The sequence below is a fragment of the Pseudorasbora parva genome, chromosome 15, assembly GCF_024679245.1.
Source record: "Pseudorasbora parva isolate DD20220531a chromosome 15, ASM2467924v1, whole genome shotgun sequence".
Lineage (NCBI taxonomy): Eukaryota > Metazoa > Chordata > Actinopteri > Cypriniformes > Gobionidae > Pseudorasbora > Pseudorasbora parva.
The window spans coordinates 43,513,665-43,538,770 of NC_090186.1; the positions used below are offsets into that span (position 1 = coordinate 43,513,665).

The 25,106-nt window shown below is 40.9% G+C and overlaps 1 protein-coding gene across 2 annotated transcripts in view; it reads left to right on the top strand.

Moving 5' to 3' along the window:
• The window catches only part of arhgap39 (Rho GTPase activating protein 39), a 76,971-nt gene that overhangs the window by 48,817 nt on the left and 3,048 nt on the right, over positions 1–25,106 (top strand). For both annotated transcript variants that reach the window (XM_067418235.1, XM_067418236.1), the window contains exons 6-8: positions 2,271–2,344; positions 10,376–10,575; positions 13,398–13,489. In XM_067418235.1, coding sequence (XP_067274336.1) covers positions 2,271–2,344; positions 10,376–10,575; positions 13,398–13,489 — 366 coding nt within the window. The remainder of the gene's footprint in view (positions 1–2,270; positions 2,345–10,375; positions 10,576–13,397; positions 13,490–25,106) is intronic.

A 25,106-nucleotide genomic window follows, 5' to 3' on the forward strand; every position in this document is an offset into this window, starting at 1 on the left:
CCAATGCCGCCGCCTAATGGCTTGGACTGTTATTCATTGACACAATTTTGTATTAAATCATAAAACACATAATTCTAATAGTTTGCAAGATTAGGATTTGTGAGGAGAGGTCAAAAGTGTTTAGTAAATGTTAGTGTTTCAAGTTTTGCTAGATTCTACATTAGGGCTGTGCGATATTGAAGAAAAATGCGATATGCAAAATCTGGTTAAATAATGTGATATTCGATATGCGATACGATATTGCTATTAGTGTGTAAAATCTATTTAAATGATATTAAAAAAATATTTAAAAACTGAGAATGAAACAAATTTTTGTTTCACATTCTTTCTGGGATAAGAAAGCATTCTGAAAGTGACCGGCAGTTTTTTATCAAACATTTATGTTACAAATCATTCACTTTTTGTTATGTGTGTGTAGGACAGCGCAAGACTGCAAGTTATTGTTTTTTGGCAAATTATTGCGTTTAATAACTCTTCTTAACGTCAAGCCAGTGCCATAAGTAACAGTCGTGTGCCCAGTCTATTCTCTGCTATATGTGACCTAAAACGGACACTTTTCACAATGTAGAAGTAGCCTTATTATAATTATTCAGATTTGCCTGCCATTGCGATAGGCATATTGCGTTATATACATTTGCGATATTTCGATAATTTCGATATATTGCACAGCTCTATTCTGCATACAAAATGTTAAAGTATGATCTTATCCACACTGTCCTGACAATTATTATTAAGCTATTAAAGGGGTACTTCAGCGCTGGGAAGATGAATCTGTATTTAAACTGGCTCATCAATGCAGTAGAAATGTGAAATTATTTTTTGAATTTGGTGCCTTCTAGACTGAGAAAAGACAGAAAATGTATTTTTGTCCCATGGGGATGAAAGACTACAATTCCCAGAATGCTTCACTGCCCTGTGCCATTCCCCAACTTGATTACTGCGACTGAGTTAGAGAAGACACTACAATTAAAAACTGAACGTGCCTGTTCAATATAATGAGTGAGTCACCGCGCGAGTATCACAGACAGCACTGAGCACTGACTGCAGGAGTGATGAGAGCTGAGGTAATCGCGACTACACTCGCGGCATACATTCACAACGCGAGTTCAGTCTGGCGCGTTTCAGTTCATGCCTTTGCAAGCTTAACTTTCATAGAAATTAATTTGAGAAGTTAAAACACTTACATTGCACACCATAGCTCCGTTTAAATGAGTGCCTGTAGCTGAGCTGAGCTCTCCCTGCGAGCTGAGTGTAATCTCCCATCCCCCATGCGCAGATTCAAAACATGCGGAAATGGCTCCCTCTGCTGGCTGTAGTCTTTAGCCTTATTCCAAACATTCCTCCTATGATGCAAATATCGTCAATTTGCATCATAGGAGGAATTTTTCCAGAAATAAAATGCATAAATCTCTTGTCTCAGGGAGATATGAGGGGGGAAAGCACAATAATTTGAATATATTCCAGGGTTTCTACTGATACAAAGCCATATGCTAATCGCTGAAGTAACCCTTTAAGATACTGAATATCCGAATGCAGTTTCGAATGATTTGCACTGACTGACGTCCGCCTTTGGCTTTGTTGTTTATCATGGCTATAAAAATCCAGTGTTCTGTATTTTGCGTACGTGAGTTTTTGTTGTAGATGGCTATTGCTGCGCGTTTAGCTAGAATGCCATACAAAACCAACCCATTGGGCCACTGAATCTGCTTAACGACAACAGCTGGGGCAACAGCCTTAGTCCTAATGGGTTATTATCATGGCTATCAAAATCCAGTGTTCTGTATTTTGCGTACGTGAGTTTTTGTTGTACATGACTATTGTAGATGGCTATAAAAAAATAAAAATAAAAATTGTGTGCTGTGCTAATTAACTGAGACTTCTTACAGCTCTTACAGCTTGTTGGCCTTGTTTGTTTCGTTGCTTCTATTGCTCTCCCCTTTTTTGTAAGTCGCTTTGGATAAAAGCGTCTGCTAAATGATTAAATGTAAAAATGTAAATGTAGCTTGCTCAGTTGTGTACACCAAAATTTCAACTAAAGTTTTCAAATAAAATGAATTACTAAATTTACTGTTTCAACTTTATTACTGATCTGCCCACATTGTCACTATATGATACATTGAAATAAGCTGATTACATAATTTTCTCCAGATGACTGTACAGCTGAATAAAATTTTGTTGCAATATTTTCCTGTGAAGCTGCTTTGAAACAATCGTCATTGTAAAAGCGCGATATAAATAAAGTTGACTTGACTTGTTTTTCTCTGTTGCAGGAGTGGCGATAAGCAGCTATGCAAAATACTGTTACCGTAAACTCCAGAAAGCTGCGCTCACCGGAGCCAAGAAGGTGTGTGTGTCATTTGTTTATGCCTAAAGGGTGCTTCACTTCTTGCAGTGTTGCCATGTCCACTCATTATAAGCGTTTCTGGGGTTGTTGTTTAAAGGGTGAATAACACACAATCTCTTTCAGCCAGTCTCTGCCAGTCTCATGTTAATCTGGAGTATCTCTAGAGTAGTGTTGATCCTTCATATCTCAGAAGAGTCTTTAGTTTATTATATTTATAAAAGACAGATATGCTATACTGATTCTGAATGCAGTGGGCGGAGCTAAAGAGTCACGAGCACACACACACACACACACACACACACACACACTCACATCATGGCATTATCCTTGGATAACTTTCAATTTGCTATACATTGGTGTTGTTCACATTATATGTACTGTGATTGCCAAGAAAACACACACATTTGATGCAGTTTCACTCACAGCCTGCGGCTTACACTCATGATCGGGAGCAAACACACACACTTGAAAAACTCCAGATACACAAACTGCAACCACTGTTCCCCTAACGCTGGGTTATTTGGTAAGCTGAAATAGGTGATCTTTCCCTCACACCAGAAACACACTTCTTTAGTGATATTGTTATATAAAATCAGTCTGGCGACTAAACAAAAAAATGTACTAGCCAATGGCGATTCTATTGCCAAGGTGTGTGTAGAGGGCTGTTACATAATGAACCGTTATGTTTTTATTACCTTAGATTGCGCTGTTTCTATCGACACACACCGCGGGTCTCACAGATATGTATATGTAGATACCTCATTAGCGACTGTTTCTATGGGCCGCTATGCGTTAGCCGTCCGATATCGGTACGGTCAGAAGCCGGTCGCGAACGCGCATTGTGACCATTCAAATGTCACACGTGCAAGCTATGGTTGACAGGGTAGAAGCAGTGCATATGGAGAGCGGGAGCCGCACACCCGACGCTCGTCCGTTGGGCATTCTGGCAGCGCTTGCCTCGCTAATCACTCGCACCTGAAACGTGTATTTACACAGACTATAATATCGTCCATTCTGTCACATTTGCCGGTGTTCTCCTCCTCCGAGCTTTGATTCATGACGGGCAGCATATATATGCTGTAAATGCCCCATTCCCAAACACACATGCATATAACATGCTGTATATAAGTTGTTCACTTGATAAAGTGTAACAAAGTTAAGATACGCTTAGTTTAATCATGTAAACAGGCCTTGGAAGTTTGGGCAAAATCTTCTGGCAGTGATGTGTTTTCATTTCACAGCACTGGATGTGGTGATTGTGAAACACACGCATGGGCGTAGATTACGCGGGGGATGCGGGGGACGTGTCCCTCTCACTTTTAATAAAATGTATTTTCGTCCCCCGCACTTTTACTGGGTCTCACCGATCCTAGTCGACCCGCTCCGAGCGGGATTCGAACTGGCGCGACCCTGCGCGGGGGTGGGCAAGTTAACAGGGACGCTAAAGACAGCCTTCTCTAATCTCGGTTGATAGCGCGCTTCTTGAGGTCACGGGCAAGTGTATTTACATAGAAACCAATGTGAATACATCAAGATTTAAATTCAGAGACAAAAAATTATCTATGCATGACCTGTAATTTTTTTCGAATCTTAATATGAGGAGGGCGCTCTCACAGAAAGTCCAAAAGTGGATTCGTAATAGCCTACCCAGTCACGCTGGAGCTGCAAGCTGAAGGAAGACAATCGTTATGAGTGATGAAACGTGACGACGACCATCAGACGATTGCGACAATATATGCCATATGTGTGTTTTTCAAGTCATCTCAATGTAGGCTATTTATTGACAATAAAGTAGGCTATCATATGAATAATGCAGCTTTTAATGTTATCTTCTGCTCACCAAGGCTGCATTTATGTAATAAAAAATAGTTAAAGGGGGGGTGAAATGCTGTTTCATGCATACTGATCTTTTTACACTGTTAAAGACATGAAATCCCATACTAAACATAGACAAAGTTTCAAAAGTTAAGGTGGACGTTTGATGGGAGTATTTCTTTGTCAAAAATACTACTTCCGGTTAGTCATAAGTTTCGGCAAGTTTTTTGCGATCATGCGTCCCCTTTGACGTTAGTGGGGGCGGAATTTCCTTGTATGGGCCTTACGGACAATTCTACCGGAAGCGTGTGAGAGAGAGAGAGAGGGAGAGAGAGAGAGGGAGAGAGCGAAAGCAACAGGCTACGCCCATCAAAGCGCTGGCTCGTAGGCTGCGCTGCACAGGTGATGTGCACAATTAACAATGACATCAAAAAGTGCGTTTTTGGTTGCCAGACCAAGACAGTCCTGCACAGATTCGCCAAAACCCCGCGTTAAGGCAACAGTGGATGTAATTTGCTTTTCCGGATCAGCAACTGAGTTGCGCGAATGTTTATATCTGTTCGCTGCATTTCGGTGCCGACTGTTTCATAAACAAGGCCCAGCTCGACGCCGGATTTTCCGATCGCCTAATGCTGAAGGATGGAGCAGTCCCAACGATAAAGGTCCCAACGTTAGAACCGCAGGCGGTGAGTGAGACTGCTTCAAATGTCTGTGTTTTTGCCTATGCTCATCAAGTAGCCCAAACATGATCACGTATAGCTAATTGATCAATGGAGCATGCGATGTGTAGTGCGTGTACATTTGTTTAGCTGGCCACTATATGTGTAACTTTATGTTTGTGTATTGTAAAAGCACTCCAAACAACAATACACAAAGAGTGGGGAAATATGTTGAACTAAATAAGCGCGCTTCTTCGTTCAAATGCTCTACTATTCCGTGTCTTTCTATGTAAACACTAACTTAGCCTGCCGTGCAAAACCAGTCCGCTTAATAACGTTACAATTGTCTACACAAACCACGCGTAAACACACACACACACACGTGCACAACTGCACTTCCCACATGTACACCTTCAAAGACAAAAATACGACGATATAATTCAAGTATAAATATGTAAATAACACAAGCCGCTAAGCATATTATATAGTTAGTGTATAACTTGTACCACATACAGACGTCCTGCTCTAGTCGTTTTTGCTGCTGCTCCTGTTCAACTGCAGCCTCTGGGTCTGATTCCGGATCATAGATGTATGGCTGTATCTGATTAAAAGCCATATTTTTATTTTGAATAAAGTTTTTCCCGCTGTTAGGGATGACGCACTCGACTCAACACACAGCGCGCTGCTGCACACGTCATTATTTAGCTCCGCTCACATGACACGCCCCCACCCGCTCGGCTTTTTTCGGAAAGACTCGGAACAGCGCATCTTTCTTATATAATTATTAAAAAAATAACTTTTCGGAGATATGCAGGATGCAATGCTACTCTATAGGTACTCAAGATTGACATGACACTGACTGAAACTGAGTGTTTCACCCCCCCTTTAAAACAGTAATATTTTGAAACATTACTACAAATTAAAACAGCTTTTTTCCTATGTGAATATAGTAATTTATTCCTGTGATCAAAGCTGAATTTATCATCATTACTCCAGTCATCAGTGTCACATGATCCTTCACTAATCATTCTCAGATGAGGATTTCATAATCAAGAAACATTTATGATTATTATCAGTGTTGAAAACAGTTGTGCTGATTAAAAATGTTGTGGAAACCATGATAGCCTACATGTTATTTTTCAGGATTCTTTAATGAATAGAAAGTTCAATGGACAGCATTTATTTGCATTTATTAAATACATTATTATCTAATTTGTAATATTAAAAATATCACTTGTGATCAATTCAATCAATAAAAGTATTAATTTCGCTCTTTTTTTTATTTTTACCACAAATGTTTAGATGGTTTCCACAAAAATTAAGCATCACCATGAGCAGCACAACTGATAATAATCATAAATGTGTGTTGATCATCAGATCCTCATCTGAGAATGATTAGTGAAGGATCATGTGACTCTGAAGACTGGAGTAATGATGATAAATTCAGCTTTGATCACAGGAATAAATCACACTTTACTATATATTCACATAGAGAACAGCATGGTTTACATCAGAATATATGAATAGAATAGAATATATATATTTTTTACATTGCATAAAATCTGTGGAGTCTTAATGCAGAAGTGTTTGTAGTATATAAACCAATCATAAAAATAGGAGAATAATATTATAGATATCGATTATTGGTTATTGTTCAGCAGTGTATTTGATATCTTGCCCAATTAAAAGCAAGAGATGCGATAAATTATATTGGTCCAAAAAAAAAAAATGGTATTACCACATTTCTGTCCCCCTCACTTCTGAAAAGATGGCTACACCCGGAACACACGGAACACTGCACTACATAATTTTATGGTGAAATCGGTTATCTTTCATGTTTATAAGAAATATGCACTGTGGCTTTAATGCAGCGCGAGGCGAGCATCGTGGCAAAAATAGACAACAGACTCGCTGACAGAAGGGCATGCTTATAGAACAGCAGAAATATGTCGGTTTCTCTTCTTTAAAAACTCTTACATTTAGTTTGATTTAAACACTTTACAAGGGTCAATGTTTGTTTCCATACATTTTCCAGTTCTTGAATACTGTTGAAATTCGAACCATGAAGCCTGTTACTAACAAATGTTTAGTGTTTTTGTGTAGATCCAAACAATTGCTAAACTAACACAAACGTCTCACCTGAGAAAGGTTTCTTCGGGAAGTTAAATCGCGCTGGGCTTTACAGAGTTTCACAGCGGCTGCAGGCGCAGTGTTCTTTTTTTTTTTTTTAAGCGAGTGATTATTGAAAGCATCTAAAGTGTTGACGTGTGTTGACCGTTCTAAAATGGCGGCTCGTCAACGTGCCTGGAACGTTCGAATGAGGTATCTACGTATACATTATCTATGGCGGTTCCCCTTACAGTGAAGTCGCCATTTTGCGCCGCCATATTTCTGCGGTAGCCCTAAAGGGACAAACTTCTGTACAGAGCTCTAGTCACTCTCTGCTGTCTCAGACAACGACATCTTTGTCCTGTGTCAGCCACCGTAGCTTTTCTGCTTTCGAAAGCGAGGGGTGTGTTATTGCAATTCACAACCTCACCACTAGATGCCGCTAAAATTGACACACTGCACCTTTAAGAAGAACTCCAGCTTACTTGTTTGTCTTTTAAAGCGGTGGTTCCGGTTTTGTTTTCTAAGCATGGTTGTGTTTATGGGGCGCAGTATAACACTTCTTTTTTTTTTTTACGCGTATTTTTCTTCTATTCTCCCTTTATTCCACACCGCTGTCTGTCCTTTGAACGGCTCGTTTGCTTCCTGCTTCTATGAAGCCCCTCCCTCTGAAAAACGCAATGGTCTTAGATTTGGTTAGATGGCCAAATGCAGTTTCCTGTATTTTTATTGGCTGAAGTGCCAAGCACAGGTTGTCATGGAAACGCCCCTTCCCATTACGGGCAGAAGTCCTGCAGAGACTAGCGAGGGTTTATGATGTCACCAACCCAGGAAGAAGCTCGTTGTAGTCCAAACCGGCCATTTTTGTAGTCAATAAACTGCCGTAACTTTAAAAGACAATATCTCCGTTTGCATTGAACTTTCAGCGCTGTAACTTTGCAGATACTGTTTATGCTCAAGCAGCGACATTACACACTAACTACAGTTAAAAAAATGAAATCAGTGCAACCTCCCCTTTAAAACAAACTCCAATACTCTAACAAATTTTTAACAGTGGATTTTATATTTTATATTTAATGACTTGCTTATGATGGTGTTGTGACTCTCGCGTCTGTTTAATCGCCTCAGACGGTTTTGCGCCGTATGTGCTAATTGGCCGTGAAGTGGTGGGAGGGCCTTGCTTTGGCCTGGTATTTAATTAACATTCGGTTTCTGGAATTTGCCTAATACCCTGGAGGCATCACATCGCCATGACAACGGCGGGTCTCAAATAGGCCCGTGATGATTTACGTGCCGGCCGTATTGTTGCATTATGGGGTGTCATGGCACCTGCATGGCGGGATCTTCCTGATGCGATCTTGGCTTTATATTCCTCGTATGTGTGAAAGTTTTAATTGCATGATGCCAGTGGCCTGTGGAGAAAACGGGCAGTAAAAGGGAGCTGTGTGTGTTTGCCAGACGCTCAGCGGGGTAAAGCTTGAATACATGGCTCTTCTCCAACCCTAGTGTGCTGCATCGTTTGCATGCGCATAAAGACTGCAGCATATGTTACCTTCCTCTGGCCAGATACGAAAGCAGGGATCTTATCCAGTTTGGAAAAATATGGAATTTGGTTTGAGCAATTTCCAGGTCTGGATAAGTATGGAGAAATGAAAACAGAGTATGGAAAAATATTTGTGTTTCCAAACTATTGCAGGGTTTTTTCCTGGGTCAGAAATGGTCTTCGGTGGTGGCTGACCAGATATAGTCATCCAAACACATGCACACACACACACACACACACACACACCAACAGTACAAGTACCTACCCGCGTGATATGTGAGCCCAATACTGACAATAAATGCAATCATTTTTCTTTCTAATTTTGATATCTCATCATGTCTTGATGTTTGTTTCTTTAGTTCCTCGTTTTTACACAGTTTGCATGGTTTACTGATTAATTATTTTGGCAACAATCATTAAAATGTGTGATAACAAATAGTCAAATTCTCTACCATATACAATTTGACAAAATTATTGGCTATCAACAACTTCCATTGTTCTGGTTTCACCTTATTCCAGTCTAAACCATTTTTTTGTTGTTGGTAATTTACTACACATTAACAATATAAATACTCAAAATTGTGAGTAAATGATTACACACCGATTCGTGAGTTCAGAGCTTTTCATTAAAATTAATCGGTTCAAATGAGTCATTAGTTCGCGAATCGGACAAAAGCGGACGCGTTATGTGGGAACCCAGACTGTTACAACGCAAAAGATTTTGATTGATATGTGAATCAGAATATGATATAGAATATGAATTTAAAACGTGTGCAGTAAGTTTGAAAGTGCATCAAACGTAATCCTGTGTTTTAGCATCGCAGGTTTAATAAAATGCTGCGCAACATTGTACCTTACATATCCAGAATGTAAAACGTGTCATTTATCAGATATTAAATAAGCGTATGTAAGATTGTGGCCAAAACTGGTACTGCAATCACTTTCAGATGACTGTAGAGCGGTGTATCCCCCTCCCTCTCCCCCTGACTCGAGGTTGCCAGATTGGCTTCGGATCAGCCGAGCGTTTGTAGATCTGCAGCTGTGGTTACTAGAGCAGATCTGGCAACCCGGATGCAGAAACACTACTGGCTTCGTGATTGGTCGATAGGTGGAGGGCGGAGCTTCAGGCCAAAACACAACATGACATCATCAACATCAGTTGAGGGCTGCAACAACAACTTTATAATGACAATATCCTGGCCGGACTACTGGTGTCAGTGATATGAGTATTTGAAATGAACATGATTTCTTAATGTCTAGTGACATATCAGGGCCATTTTATGGTTAACTGAAATACATTTCTTACATACAGTTCATTTAAAGCTCCACTGTGTGATATTTTCCCCATCTAGCGGTGTAAAGGTATATGACCATCCGGAGAATATTAGTTTCTGTTCCTCTCAATTCTGATTTCGTTTTAACTCCTACGGTGGCCGATTTAGTCCAAGATTAACATGGCAATCCCCCTCTTCACATTCGACACGGTGCCATCGAGTGTTAAAACGCGAAAGGCAAAGCTTGAATTTACGGGTATGTCCCTCTTTGGCTACTGTACTTTCAAGATGGAGGAGCAACATGGCGACCGGCATTCGAACCCCTCACCCGTATGTGTTTTCAATGGCATATTATAAACTTACGAGAATACTTTATTACTTGAAAGAAGTAAATATACATTAATGAGCACATATATTTTTGAAAGAACTAAGTGTTTTTAGCTAAGAATAAACTAAAAAAGTTACACAGTGTAGCTTTAAATATGGTCTGGACATTTGAGTCTGGAAAAGTGTGGAGTTTTGAAAAGGAAAATGTGTAGGAACCTTTGCAGAGGATGCATTGTGATGAACTCACTAGATTTTGGTACAGAGCCTTTATTATCTCTCATCTTTCTGATCTCTCTGTCCGTAGGGTTTGAACAAGCCCACAATAGAGGAGATCGCTCACGCTCGCAACGCCATCTTTAGGCCCTCTATGTTCGGTTCGTCTCTGGAGGAAGTGATGGCGATGCAGAAGGACCGATACCCCGACCGGCAGCTGCCGTGGGTCCAGACACGGCTCTCAGAGGAAGTGCTCGGCTTAAACGGAGACCAGACCGAGGGCATCTTCAGGTCAGATATGTCCCTTATTAAAGGGTTAGTTCACCCAAAATGAAATGTCTGTCATTATCTCCTCACCCTAATGCCATTCCACACCTGTAGCCGTGCGTTCACACCACCGCCGGTGAAAGCGTCAAAATTCGCTCTTGCCGCCCTGACAACGACGCTGTAGAAAGCTCCGTGGACGTGCTGCCGCTCTGACGTAGATCAAATGTTTTTTTTTTTTTTAAACTGTATTTAAAGGGGCCGCAAATCAAACAAGCATGTTGATGGATATACTCCACAAGTAGGGTTTAAATTAACTTCATGAAATCGTTTAAATGTGAAAGTAAGAATTAATTGCATACCCACTGAACAACGAGCGTTCTAGCGCCTGTAAAATAGTGTTGCGCGACTTCTTAAAAAATGACACATCACTATGAATGATCTTGTCATAAATGATCGGGAAACCCGCACAGCAATGATCAACCTCTCCTACAAATTGCTTGGGAACTAATGTAGTCGGAACCAAAGTTTACAGGCCTGCGTTATCTGGATTTCTCTCAAGCGGAGCACTTCTACATTCTGACTGGTTGCCGCCTGTTGCCGCCGAACCGCGTCATAGCTCATTACCATAAAGTTGAGCTAATTTCAACTCTCCTCGACGCCCAAATCGTCCAAGACGCGTCGCGCCGCTCTCGCCGGAGCTCGCCGCCGGGCTCCCATTGAAAATGTATGACTTCCGGCCAGCTTGCCGCTCTCGCCGCCGGCATGAACGCACAGTAAGACCTCCGTTCATCTTCACACACAGTTTAAGATATTTTATATTTAGTCTGAGAGCGTATGCAAGTGTATGCACACTATACTGTCCATGTCCAGAAAGGGAATAAAAACATCATCACAGTAGTCCATATGAGACATCAGTGGGTTAATTAGAGTCTCTTGAAGCATCGGAAATACATTTGGGTCCAAAAATAACAAAAACTACGACTTTATTCAGCATTGTCTACTCTTTGTATTCAATCCTCAAATAAAGATTCAAACGGTTATGAATCAGCAAATTGATTCATCATTCGGATCGCGTGTCAAACTGCTGAAATCACGAGGCATTGGCGATATGAATCATGAATCAATTCGCTGATTCATAACCGTTTGAATCTTTATTTATGGATTGAACACAAACCCGGACGAGTAGACAATGCTGAATAAAGTCGTAGTTTTTGTTATTTTTGGTCCCAAATGTATTTTGGATGCTTTAAGAGATTCTAATTAACCCACTGATGTCTCATATGGGGCCCTATCTTGCACCCAGCGCAAAGCGCGCTTTTCCCTCCACAAAAGCACGTCGCTAAACTAAAAAAAGCTTTGACACTTGCGTTTCAGATCGTTAAAATAGGACCCATGGACTCCTTTGATGATGTTTTTATTCCCTTTCTGGACATGGACAGTATAGTGTGCATACACTTGCATTCGCTCTCGGACTAAATATAAAATATCTTAAACTGTGTGTGAAGATGAACGGAGGTCTTACGGGTGTGGAGTGACATTAGGGAGAGGAGTTAATGACAGACATTTCATTTTTGGGTGAACTAACACTTTAAAGCTTTTACTGCTGTATTTAGTCATTTCAAATATAATTTTTAGCTTTTTTGATAATGTGCAAGCATCATTTTAAACCAACGGGTCATTTGTTGGGAATTAGATTCCAATGTTTTCATCCAAAAAGTAAAAATGATGTAGCTAAAAAGAATCAAGACATGTCTTCCATGCACAAGAAAAATTATATTTCATCTTTTTCATTTATATGCACCATTATTATTTGTATTCTGCAATATTGATTTAAATACGCTACCATTTGAAAGTTTGTGTTTGGTAAGAATTTTTTGTTTTATGAAAGAAACTAATACTTTTATTCATCAAGGATGCATTAAACTGATCAAAGTTACAGTAAAGACATAAATAATGTTACAAATGATTATATTTCAAATGAATGCTGTTCTTTTGAACTTTCTATTCATCAAAGAATCATGAGAAATAATATTAATCACTTTTTCCAAAAGAACTGTTTCCAAAATGGATAATAACGGCGGAGTATCAAATGATTTCTAAAGGATCATGTGACTGAAGACTGGAGTAATGATGATAAATTCAGCTTTGATCACAGGAATAAATCACACTTTACTATATATTCACAGAGAGAACAGATGATTTACACTGGAATAATATTTCACTATTTTACTGTATTTTTGATCAAATAAACGCAGCCTCTGTGAGCAGAAGAGACTTTTTCATAAACATGAAAAAATCATACAGATGCATTTCTGCTACTGAAGTTTAAATCAAAGACTCTATTATACATCTTAGTCTTAAACACAAAGTGCATTTAACCTAATGACACTCTAGGAAATTTAATTACCTAATAAAAAAGTGCATTAAAATGACTGCAGTGTTCACAGTGCCTGCAAAATCATTGCAAATTAATTTTCATCCCTCATTAACCCACACTGACCTGTGGACGTCACCACATGTAGGACATTATCCTACGTTATTATTGTGTGTGTGTGTGTGTGTGTGTGTGTGTGTGTGTGTGTGTGTGTGTGTGTGTGTGTGTGTGTGTGTGTGTGTGTGTACCCATGGGCGTCTGGTCTAAACCAGGTGTGTTCAGGAGCATTGTTGGAGTGTTGCTATTGTGAGGAACTGAAAACCACTGACCATTGACCAACACACACCTGCTCTTAAGTCAATAGTGCAGTATTTCTGTGTTATTTAAAGGGTGTGTTAGTAATATGAGCCACTATGTACACGCAGATGCAGATATTTCGCTGAAGTGTAACGTGTGTGTTTGTGTGTCTCAGGGTTCCCGGAGACATTGATGAAGTAAATGCGCTGAAACTACAGGTGGACCAATGGAAGGTGCCAACCGGCCTGGAGGATCCACATATTCCAGGTATGCCACAATTCCTTTGTCTAATCTAATGTGAGCAAGGATTTGGGGTAATATTTGCCTAAATAATTTTCATGGTATAGTAAATTTCTCACAGAGCTCTACGGCCACGGATCAAACAGGTAGGGCCCTTTAATTTCCGCGATCACGGAATCGCAGAATTGGCATATTAACGCGGAATCTGCATATAAATGCTGAATCTGGAGTTAACGCAGATTTCCCCGGAATTTTACATATTTGTTATGAAATTCTGTGTTGTGTGGGAGGAGAAGCAAATCTTCGCGACACAACCCCTCCAGTCATTTCAGCTCGCCCTTCAAAACAATGAAAGTATGGCGAAGTTGGTCTCCACGTCTCTGCTTTCGGAAGCGAAAAAGTTAAGAAGCTCGACACTAACGGCGGTTTCACACTGCACGCGCAGGCGGCGCAGAAGCTTTGCGTATGGAGAGCGGGAGCCGCGCGCTCGTTGTGCTCAGTAGTAGTGGGAAGTTCGGATCATTTTACTGACTCGGATCTTTGAGTCTCGTTCAGCAAAATGAACGAATCATTTTTCGAGTCATTTCGAGTCATTTCGTTCATTTCACCAAAATGACGTTAAATAGCCCAACACATCTAGTACTTATGAAAATGTTGATTACATTTTAAAACTACATACAAATAAACTATAGGGTACAGCAACCAAAGCCAAATTATAAGAAACTGAAATGTTTAATTAATTGATTAGTTGTTGGGTCAGGCTATTGCAGTTTCTCTGTTAGTTCACCTCCTGATCCAAAACATTCTTTCTCTTGCAACTTCATATTTATCACGTTTGTTTTCCGCCTCTCGTGTCTTCGAGCTCCTCGAGACGTTAGCTGACGACTCGTCTGTGTCTGACTCTGATCAGATCTGGGGGCTGGGCCGCCCGGACCGTGCGTGACACAGGTCCGGAAACAAAAATGATTAGTTCTTACGAGTCTTTCGGGTTTGAGTCTTTCGTTCTTCCTGTTAGTCCCATAGAGTCTATGCTGTCAATAACGGAAACAGAAAAGATTAGTTCTTTTGATCGAGTCTCGGGTTTGAGTCTTTCGTTCTTCCTGTTAGTCCCATAGAGTCTATGCTTTCAATAACGGAAACAGAAAAGATTAGTTCTTTTGATCGAGTCTCGGGTTTGAGTCGTTCGTTCTTTTGTCACGTGACTTGTCACCGTATAGAACACAAGTTCACAACCTTTTTAGTAAAAAGCACGTAGTTATTTATTTTATTTTTTATATTATTCTCAGTTAATATCAGACATATACAAATATGGGAAATATATTGACTATTCAAGTCTAACATCACAAATTCAATTAGACTAATTTTGAATCAACTGTGTGTGTGTGTGTGTGTATATATATATATACACACACACACACACACACACACACACACACACACACACACACACACACACACACACACAGCATGTGACTGACAGCAAGAACGAAAGACTCAAACTCGAGACTCAAAAGAACTAATCTTTTCTGTTTCCGTTACTGACTGCATAGACTCTATGGGACTAACAGGAAGAACGAAAGACTCAAACCCGAGACTCAAAAGAACTAATCATTCGGAGATTCAGAGCTGATTCAGAGGCCATATGTTGCGTAATGCGCATGCGCGGTCAACTCAAAATGAACGAATCACTATCTGAGACAACTCGGTAGTCCCGAGTCATAATAAAGATTCGTTCAAAATGAACGAATCGTTCATGAACGACACATCACTAGTGCTCAGGCAGCATTGGTCGCGCGCAGCTGAACCGCGGCTCGTGTATTGCACAGACAGACAAATATTGTCCATTCTGTCAGATTTTCCGGTGTTCTGCTCGACCCCTGTCATCTCGTGTTTTGATTTATAATGGGCTTATTAGGCAGCAATGCATATCTGCTGCAAATGCGACTGTTTTCCCCTCTGTTCCAAACATATGCATTTAACATGCTGTATATGGGTAGTTTACATGGTAAGTAACCTTAAAGTTAAGATAAGCCTCTAGTTTTAATCATTTAAAGGGGCCTTTGAAGTTGGGGGAAAAAACTTCTGGCAGTGTTGTGTTTTCGTTTTGTTTGTTTTTTCACAGCTCTGGATATCATAATGGTTATTGTTAAACACACAGAACAATTCACTATGATTTCATGGTGAAATGTGTTATTTTTTCATGTTAATTTTCAGCTTTAAATGTTTTACTTAATAGTACTGTATGTAAAAGATGACTCTTATGATTTTTTTGTTTTAGTTCTTTTTTAATTTTTTTGCTTGAAAGAAAAAGCTAATGGAGCATTTTAACTTATATAAACTACTATAATGTATTTTACCGTAAAGTTTAAAGCTAATAACCATTAATATTTGAAGAACTTGAAGTGCAGTGTTATGTTGCATCATATTTGTCCTAAAAAGTAAATGTGATGTTTGTTACCACAATAAATTTAAGGTCATTCCTATTTTTTGTTTTATGTTCTATTATATTAACATTAAAAGCACACTCTTTTTTCACCAAAATAACAGTGAAGGGTAAAAAAAACTGAATTGCCAAACATTTTAACAGAAAAAACGGAATCTGCAAAAATTAAAATGGAAAAAACTGAATTTGGGAAAAAATAAAACGGATTTTATAGGGCCCTAAACAGGCCCACCGAGCTTCGTTCTGATCGGCCTCCGTTAGTCTCGTCCAATAGGTGGTCAAAATTCATTGGCCGATGGCTTCCATGTTTTCCAAGATATGCAAATGCCCTCATAGACAGCCATGGCTCCTTAGACAAAGACACTGCATGCCAATTTTCAAGTCAGTCGGTTTAGCGATTGCATAGTTACAGCCAATTTCATGTTTTTTTGTGTTACAGCGCCGCAAAGTGGAAAAATCCCAAAAAATGTTTTACACATGTGCACCAAGTTTAGTGAATATATCTCATTCCATTGAATAGTTATAGCTATTTTAGTAAAAGTGGCCCCACCCACTTTAAACGTTCTGGCGTCCCGTTGCGACCGTAAAATTAACATTTAAACTTTTCTTGAGAATTGTTGATATTCAGACTCTAGAGAATTGTACTCCACTAGAAAAAGGTATACCACCCAGATGAAAAAGACCTACTATTAAATGTATTAAAAATGCATTATAGTGTATTTGTATTGTACTAAAACATACTCAAGTACATTTTTAATGCATTCAATAGTATGTATTTTTCACCTGGGAGCACCTTTGGCACACTGTGTTTAGTATACTATAATTTGTAATATTCTTACTACACTGAAAACAATCTGGTGTAGGATTACTCTGAAGCAATTCTCACTCAGAAATTGCTAGTAATTTTACATTTAATGAAAGAAACGGCATGAATTAAACTTGCCTGAACGTATAGTAATTTCAACACTTTTTTTTTTAACAGATTATATAGTAAAAACGAGCATGCATGTTGGCCTGTGGCTGAGAAATCAACCATGTCTAATCCTTCTCTGTCTGGATTGGCAGATTATTTGTGTTGGTTGTTTTGAGCAAATGATACATTATTGATAAAGATCCTCAGTTGCATGCAGACAGCTGTTTGTAAATGGAACAAGCCAGTACAAAATATCTTTACAACATTTTACAAAACTACTGAAGTTGAGTTACACCAGTGCAACAAAGTGATCTGGCAGCACGTTTTTTATTAATAATCATAAATTAGGTCTCATTCGAAAGCTTAAACACGTTGATTCATACTTTAAAGGTCGTCATTGCAACTCGAATTTCGGCACTCTCACAAATGCTTTCATCATAACTAACAGTGCAAACACAATGTAAGCAAGAGATTCGTTGATTAGTACAGGAGTTTGGGCAAGAGTCCAGAACTCAGTCACTAATAAACTCCAGCGATTGTTCTTTGATCGCTTTCTATATATAATTTAATTACAGTTTAAATAACAGATTATTTTCATTCTGCAAAGAGAAACATTGTGAAGTTGAGCTTTTAGTCACTGGTTTGATTTACAGATGCATAGACAAAGAACATCTGACTGTACATGAATCATTACATATCAGAAATCACTGATTACAGATCAGGCATTGCGTGCTTCTAGTAAACACAGAAACTGGTGAACGGCGGCGGTCTTTCGAATCAGCTTTGACTGCGACTCTGGAAGACTTGGAGTTAAGCTTTTCTCTGAGAAAAGAACAAAGAACGGCACTGAAGTCATTCTTAAAAAGGAAAGATGTGTTCGGAGTTTAGCCGACCGGATACGGCGAATGTTTAATCTGTCAGCGAGCTCTGCTTCACCTTCGTTGCTCTGGTTGGTTGTAGCGCTATCCTATCGCGTGCAGAGGGAGTTTGAAAGACAACCGTTTATCCCGCCCCTCGGATTGAGCCGTCAATGGTGAGTTTCCAGACCAAACATCTTGATGTGGGTGAGGCTTGTCAGGCTAGCGAATACAAATAAATAAAGCTCAACGGAGACGTTCACATTGCTGAGAATAAATAAGCTCATTCCTAGCATTAGGATCCTTTGGAAGGTAATGCTATTTTTAGTCCATTCTTCTCTGCTCGTCATCTCACTAACACTCCAGTGGGCGGGGCCAAAGTTTATGAAAGCGGTCTTTCAGCATCTATAGGCACATTACACAAGTCGTTCTCTGGGATGGGTTACAATTAAAGCTGCTTTTGGATTAACAAGAAAGTTTTAAGCGCTCTGAAACTTACAAGATATTTTTATAGCATGATGACCTCTTATATGTCAAATGTTGTGATTTAGATTTTTCAGTTCATAACCCCTTAAAAACCAATTTTTGGTTATTCATATGGCTTTGATTTTTCTTGCAATTTTGCACTCTGAATATTTTTTTATATATATTAGTGCTGTCAAAATGAATGCGTAAATGCATGCGATTCATTTTTTTCAGTTTAACACATTCAAAATATTTAATGCAATTAACGCATGCCATTTAAACAAATATTTAGAATATAGGCTGATGTCTTGATGTTTCTACAATAATTTGGAGATTAAATGTGAAATTGATCATTACAATATAAAAATATATAAAAAATATTATTAGGTGTGATTAATTGCGATTAATTACAGAAATTGTGATTAGTGAATTTTTTTATTGATTAACTGCACTAGAATACATGTACTTCTATATAAAATGACCCTCTAGGACTGAGGACACTCTTTTGTTTACTTCTATAACTCTTTTACACTTTCATTTTTTGAAGCTGCTTTTCACAGTGTCTTCTTTAAAAAGGAGACCAGCCCTTAGGTCTGTATCACAAAGCATTCGTTAATTACAACCATTTAGGTTCAAAAAGGGGTGACAGATAACAGGTTAAAAAATATTTTTTGTCAAGTACGTTAAAAAAAAGTGTTTTCTCATCCATTCATGACTTCATCTTTTGACAGAAGTTATTATACACTATATTGCCAAAAGTTTTGGGACACCTGCCTTTCCATCCTAATGAACTTTAATGCCATCCCATTGTTAATCCGTAGTGTTTAATATGGAGTCGGCCCACCCTCTCTAACAGCTCCAGCTCTTCTGGGAAGGCTTTCCTCAAGGTTTAGGAGTGTGTTTATGGGGATTTTTGCCCATTCTTCTAGAAGCTCATTTTGAGGTCAGGCACTGATGTTGGACGAGAAGGCCTGGCTCTCAGTCTCCGCTCTAATTCATCCCAAAGCTGTTCTATCGGGTTGAGCTCAGGACTCTGTGCAGGCCAGTCAAGTTCCTCCACACCAAACTCCTCATCCATGTCTTTATAGACCGACGCTTTGTGCACTGGAGCGCAGTCATGTTGGGAGAGGAAGAGCCCGTCCCCAAACTGATCCCACAAAGTTGGGAGCATGAAATTGTCCAAAATGTCTTGGTATGCTGAAGCATTAAGAGTTCCTTTAACTGGAACTAAGGGTCCAACCCTAACCCCTGAAAAACAACCCCACACCATAACCTGCCCTCCACCAAACTCTACACTCAATGGCACAATGCAGTCAGGCAAGTACCGTTCTCCTGGCAACCGGCAAACCCAGACTCATCCATGGGATAGCCATACAGAGAAGCGTGATTGGTCGCTCAGAGAACACGTCTCACTGCTCTATAGCCCAGTGGTGGCTGCTTTACTCCACTGCCTCCCACGCTTTATTTTTATCTTTATACACTTGGTGATGTAAGGCTTGGATAAGCTGCTCGGCCATGGAAACCCATTCCATGAAGCTCTCTATGCTGTTCTTGAGCTCATCTGAAAGCCACATGAAATTTGGAGGTCTGTAGTTATTGACTGCAGAAAGTTGCCAACTAATGCTCACTGTGACCCTCAGCATGCGCTGACCCCTCTCTGTGATTTTACGTGGCTTACCGCTTCATGGCTGAGTTGCTGTTGTTCCCAACTGCTTCCACTTTGTTATAATCCCACTAACAGTTGAGCGTGGAATATTTAGTAGTGAGGAAATGTCAGGAATGGACTTATTGCACAGGTGGCAGCCTATCACGGCCCCACGCTTGAGTTCACTGAGCTCCTGAGAGCGACCCATTCTTTCACTAATGTGTGTAGAAGCGTCTGCAGGCCTAGAGCTTGATTTATACACCTGTGGACATGAAGGGATTGAACACCTGAACTCAGTGATTTGGAGGAGTGCCCCAATACTTTTGGCAATATATTGTAGCTGAAATTAGTCCAGCTCTTTATCGTGTAATACACACACACACACCTGTAGCCTCAGGCGTTCTGCAATGCCCCAATTCTCTCTAAACATAAATAGCTCAAACTTCCCACACACAGTGGGAGGATCAACAACTCTTACAAGCCTTTTCCTCAACAGAATATCTCTTTCTATGCTTTTTTCTAATGCAATAAGCTGGGAACCAAATATATGCACTGCACTGTAGGTTTTGAGGAATCTGTAAATAAAAAGTAATTTCCTCTAGTGGTCTCGGACGTTTGGACTCCTCTGTGTCTCCAGCTGATCCTGATTATGTCTGTGGTTTTCCAGGTTGTTGCGGTTCCCAGAAATGGATACATATCATTTACAAAACTGCTTTTATGCATTGACCTATATTCATATAGTGTCTCCCACCAGACCCATTTCTGGAAATCTAGTAGCGTGAGAAGTGATAAAGTCATTAGCTGCTAACACACTACTGACATACTACTCTTAAACGGCTTAAGAACAGGATTTCACGGATTATACTAACCTGTGACTTCAATGTAGCATCGCTGTTTTTAACTTTATGTTCATCGAAGAATCCTGGGGGAAAAAATCTATCACGGTTTCCACAAAAATCTAAAGCAGCACAACATGGATAATAATCAGAAATATTTCCAGCAAATTAGAATGATTTCTGATCATGTGACACTGAAGACTGGCATAATGATGCTGATGCATTACATTTCACAATATTACAATAATACATAATAGGACCCCTTTAATGAAATCATCATGTATGTCTTTGAATGATTCGACTGAGCGACTCTTTCACTGCAGCATCCGGTGAACTCCAGCCAATCAGAGCTTATGATTTTCTTCTGGTTTTGCGAGCGATCTGCATCACGCGGGCCGTGTTTGAGACTGATGGCAGTGGATCAGGAGCCGTGTTTCTCAGATATCTCCTCTGTCTCTCTGCCGTGTTTCTCAGATATCTCCTCTGTCTCTCTGCCGTGTTTCTCAGATATCTCCTCTGTCTCTCTGTCGTGTTTCTCAGATATCTCCTCTGTCTCTCTGCCGTGTTTCTCAGATATCTCCTCTATCTCTCTGCCGTGTTTCTCAGATATCTCCTCTGTCTGTCTGCCGTGTTTCTCAGATATCTCCTCTGTCTCTCTGTCGTGTTTCTCAGATATCTCCTCTATCTCTCTGCCGTGTTTCTCAGATATCTCCTCTGTCTGTCTGCCGTGTTTCTCAGATATCTCCTCTGTCTCTCTGCCGTGTTTCTCAGATATCTCCGCTGTCTCTCTGCCGTGTTTCTCAGATATCTCCTCTGTCTCTCTGCCGTGTTTCTCAGATATCTCCTCTGTCTCTCTGCCGTGTTTCTCAGATATCTCCTCTGTCTCTCTGTCGTGTTTCTCAGATATCTCCTCTCTCTCTCTGCCGTGTTTCTCAGATATCTCCTCTATCTCTCTGCCGTGTTTCTCAGATATCTCCTCTATCTCTCTGCCGTGTTTCTCAGATATCTCCTCTATCTCTCTGCCGTGTTTCTCAGATATCTCCTCTATCTCTCTGCCGTGTTTCTCAGATATCTCCTCTATCTCTCTGCCGTGTTTCTCAGATATCTCCTCTGTCTGTCTGCCGTGTTTCTCAGATATCTCCTCTATCTCTCTGCCGTGTTTCTCAGATATCTCCTCTGTCTCTCTGTCGTGTTTCTCAGATATCTCCTCTGTCTCTCTGCCGTGTTTCTCAGATATCTCCTCTATCTCTCTGCCGTGTTTCTCAGATATCTCCTCTATCTCTCTGCCGTGTTTCTCAGATATCTCCTCTATCTCTCTGCCGTGTTTCTCAGATATCTCCTCTATCTCTCTGCCGTGTTTCTCAGATATCTCCTCTATCTCTCTGCCGTGTTTCTCAGATATCTCCTCTATCTCTCTGCCGTGTTTCTCAGATATCTCCTCTATCTCTCTGCCGTGTTTCTCAGATATCTCCTCTATCTCTCTGCCGTGTTTCTCAGATATCTCCTCTATCTCTCTGCCGTGTTTCTCAGATATCTCCTCTGTCTCTCTGCCGTGTTTCTCAGATATCTCCTCTGTCTGTCTGCCGTGTTTCTCAGATATCTCCTCTGTCTCTCTGCCGTGTTTCTCAGATATCTCCTCTATCTCTCTGCCGTGTTCCTCAGATATCTCCTCTGTCTCTCTGCCGTGTTCCTCAGATATCTCCTCTGTCTCTCTGCCGTGTTTCTCAGATATCTCCTCTGTCTCTCTGCCGTGTTTCTCAGATATCTCCTCTATCTCTCTGCCGTGTTTCTCAGATATCTCCTCTGTCTGTCTGCCGTGTTTCTCAGATATCTCCTCTATCTCTCTGCCGTGTTTCTCAGATATCTCCTCTATCTCTCTGCCGTGTTTCTCAGATATCTCCTCTGTCTCTCTGCCGTGTTTCTCAGATATCTCCTCTGTCTCTCTGCCGTGTTTCTCAGATATCTCCTCTGTCTCTCTGCCGCGTTTCTCAGATATCTCCTCTATCTCTCTGCCGTGTTTCTCAGATATCTCCTCTATGTCTCTGTCGTGTTTCTCAGATATCTCCTCTGTCTCTCTGCCGTGTTTCTCAGATATCTCCTCTGTCTCTCTGCCGTGTTTCTCAGATATCTCCTCTGTCTCTCTGCCGTGTTTCTCAGATATCTCCGCTGTCTCTCTGTCGTGTTTCTCAGATATCTCCTCTATCTCTCTGCCGTGTTTCTCAGATATCTCCTCTGTCTCTCTGCCGTGTTTCTCAGATATCTCCTCTGTCTCTCTGCCGTGTTTCTCAGATATCTCCTCTGTCTCTCTGCCGTGTTTCTCAGATATCTCCTCTGTCTCTCTGCCGTGTTTCTCAGATATCTCCTCTATCTCTCTGCCGTGTTTCTCAGATATCTCCTCTGTCTCTCTGCCGTGTTTCTCAGATATCTCCTCTCTCTCTCTGCCGTGTTTCTCAGATATCTCCTCTATCTCTCTGCCGTGTTTCTCAGATATCTCCTCTATCTCTCTGCCGTGTTTCTCAGATATCTCCTCTGTCTCTCTGCCGTGTTTCTCAGATATCTCCTCTGTCTCTCTGCCGTGTTTCTCAGATATCTCCTCTGTCTCTCTGCCGTGTTTCTCAGATATCTCCTCTCTCTCTCTGCCGTGTTTCTCAGATATCTCCTCTGTCTCTCTGCCGTGTTTCTCAGATATCTCCTCTGTCTCTCTGCCGTGTTTCTCAGATATCTCCTCTGTCTGTCTGCCGTGTTTCTCAGATATCTCCTCTATCTCTCTGCCGTGTTTCTCAGATATCTCCTCTGTCTCTCTGCCGTGTTTCTCAGATATCTCCTATGTCTCTCTGCCGTGTTTCTCAGATATCTCCTCTATCTCTCTGCAGTGTTTCTCAGATATCTCCTCTGTCTGTCTGCCTTGTTTCTCAGATATCTCCTCTGTCTCTCTGCCGTGTTTCTCAGATATCTCCTCTGTCTCTCTGCCGTGTTTCTCAGATATCTCCTCTCTCTCTCTGCCGTGTTTCTCAGATATCTCCTCTGTCTCTCTGCCGTGTTTCTCAGATATCTCCTCTGTCTCTCTGCCGTGTTTCTCAGATATCTCCTCTGTCTCTCTGCCGTGTTTCTCAGATATCTCCTCTGTCTCTCTGCCGTGTTTCTCAGATATCTCCTCTCTCTCTCTGCCGTGTTTCTCAGATATCTCCTCTGTCTCTCTGCCGTGTTTCTCAGATATCTCCTCTGTCTCTCTGCCGTGTTTCTCAGATATCTCCTCTGTCTCTCTGCCGTGTTTCTCAGATATCTCCTCTGTCTCTCTGTCGTGTTTCTCAGATATCTCCTCTATCTCTCTGCCGTGTTTCTCAGATATCTCCTCTATGTCTCTGTCGTGTTTCTCAGATATCTCCTCTGTCTCTCTGCCGTGTTTCTCAGATATCTCCTCTATGTCTCTGTCGTGTTTCTCAGATATCTCCTCTGTCTCTCTGCCGTGTTTCTCAGATATCTCCTCTGTCTCTCTGTCGTGTTTCTCAGATATCTCCTCTATCTCTCTGCCGTGTTTCTCAGATATCTCCTCTGTCTCTCTGCCGTGTTTCTCAGATATCTCCTCTGTCTCTCTGCCGTGTTTCTCAGATATCTCCTCTGTCTCTCTGCCGTGTTTCTCAGATATCTCCGCTGTCTCTCTGCCGTATTTCTCAGATATCTCCTCTGTCTCTCTGCCGTGTTTCTCAGATATCTCCTCTGTCTCTCTGCCGTGTTTCTCAGATATCTCCTCTGTCTCTCTGCCGTGTTTCTCAGATATCTCCTCTGTCTCTCTGTCGTGTTTCTCAGATATCTCCTCTATCTCTCTGCCGTGTTTCTCAGATATCTCCGCTGTCTCTCTGCCGTGTTTCTCAGATATCTCCTCTGTCTCTCTGCCGTGTTTCTCAGATATCTCCTCTGTCTCTCTGCCGTGTTTCTCAGATATCTCCTCTCTCTCTCTGCCGTGTTTCTCAGATATCTCCTCTATCTCTCTGCCGTGTTTCTCAGATATCTCCTCTGTCTCTCTGTCGTGTTCCTCAGATATCTCCTCTGTCTCTCTGCCGTGTTTCTCAGATATCTCCTCTATCTCTCTGTCGTGTTCCTCAGATATCTCCTCTGTCTGTCTGCCGTGTTTCTCAGATATCTCCTCTATCTCTCTGTCGTGTTCCTCAGATATCTCCTCTGTCTGTCTGCCTTGTTTCTCAGATATCTCCGCTGTCTCTCTGCCGTGTTTCTCAGATATCTCCGCTGTCTCTTTGCCGTGTTTCTCAGATATCTCCTCTGTCTCTCTGCCGTGTTTCTCAGATATCTCCTCTCTCTCTCTCTGCCGTGTTTCTCAGATATCTCCTCTGTCTGTCTGCCGTGTTTCTCAGATATCTCCTCTGTCTCTCTGCCGTGTTTCTCAGATATCTCCTCTGTCTCTCTGCCGTGTTTCTCAGATATCTCCTCTGTCTCTCTGCCGTGTTTCTCAGATATCTCCTCTGTCTC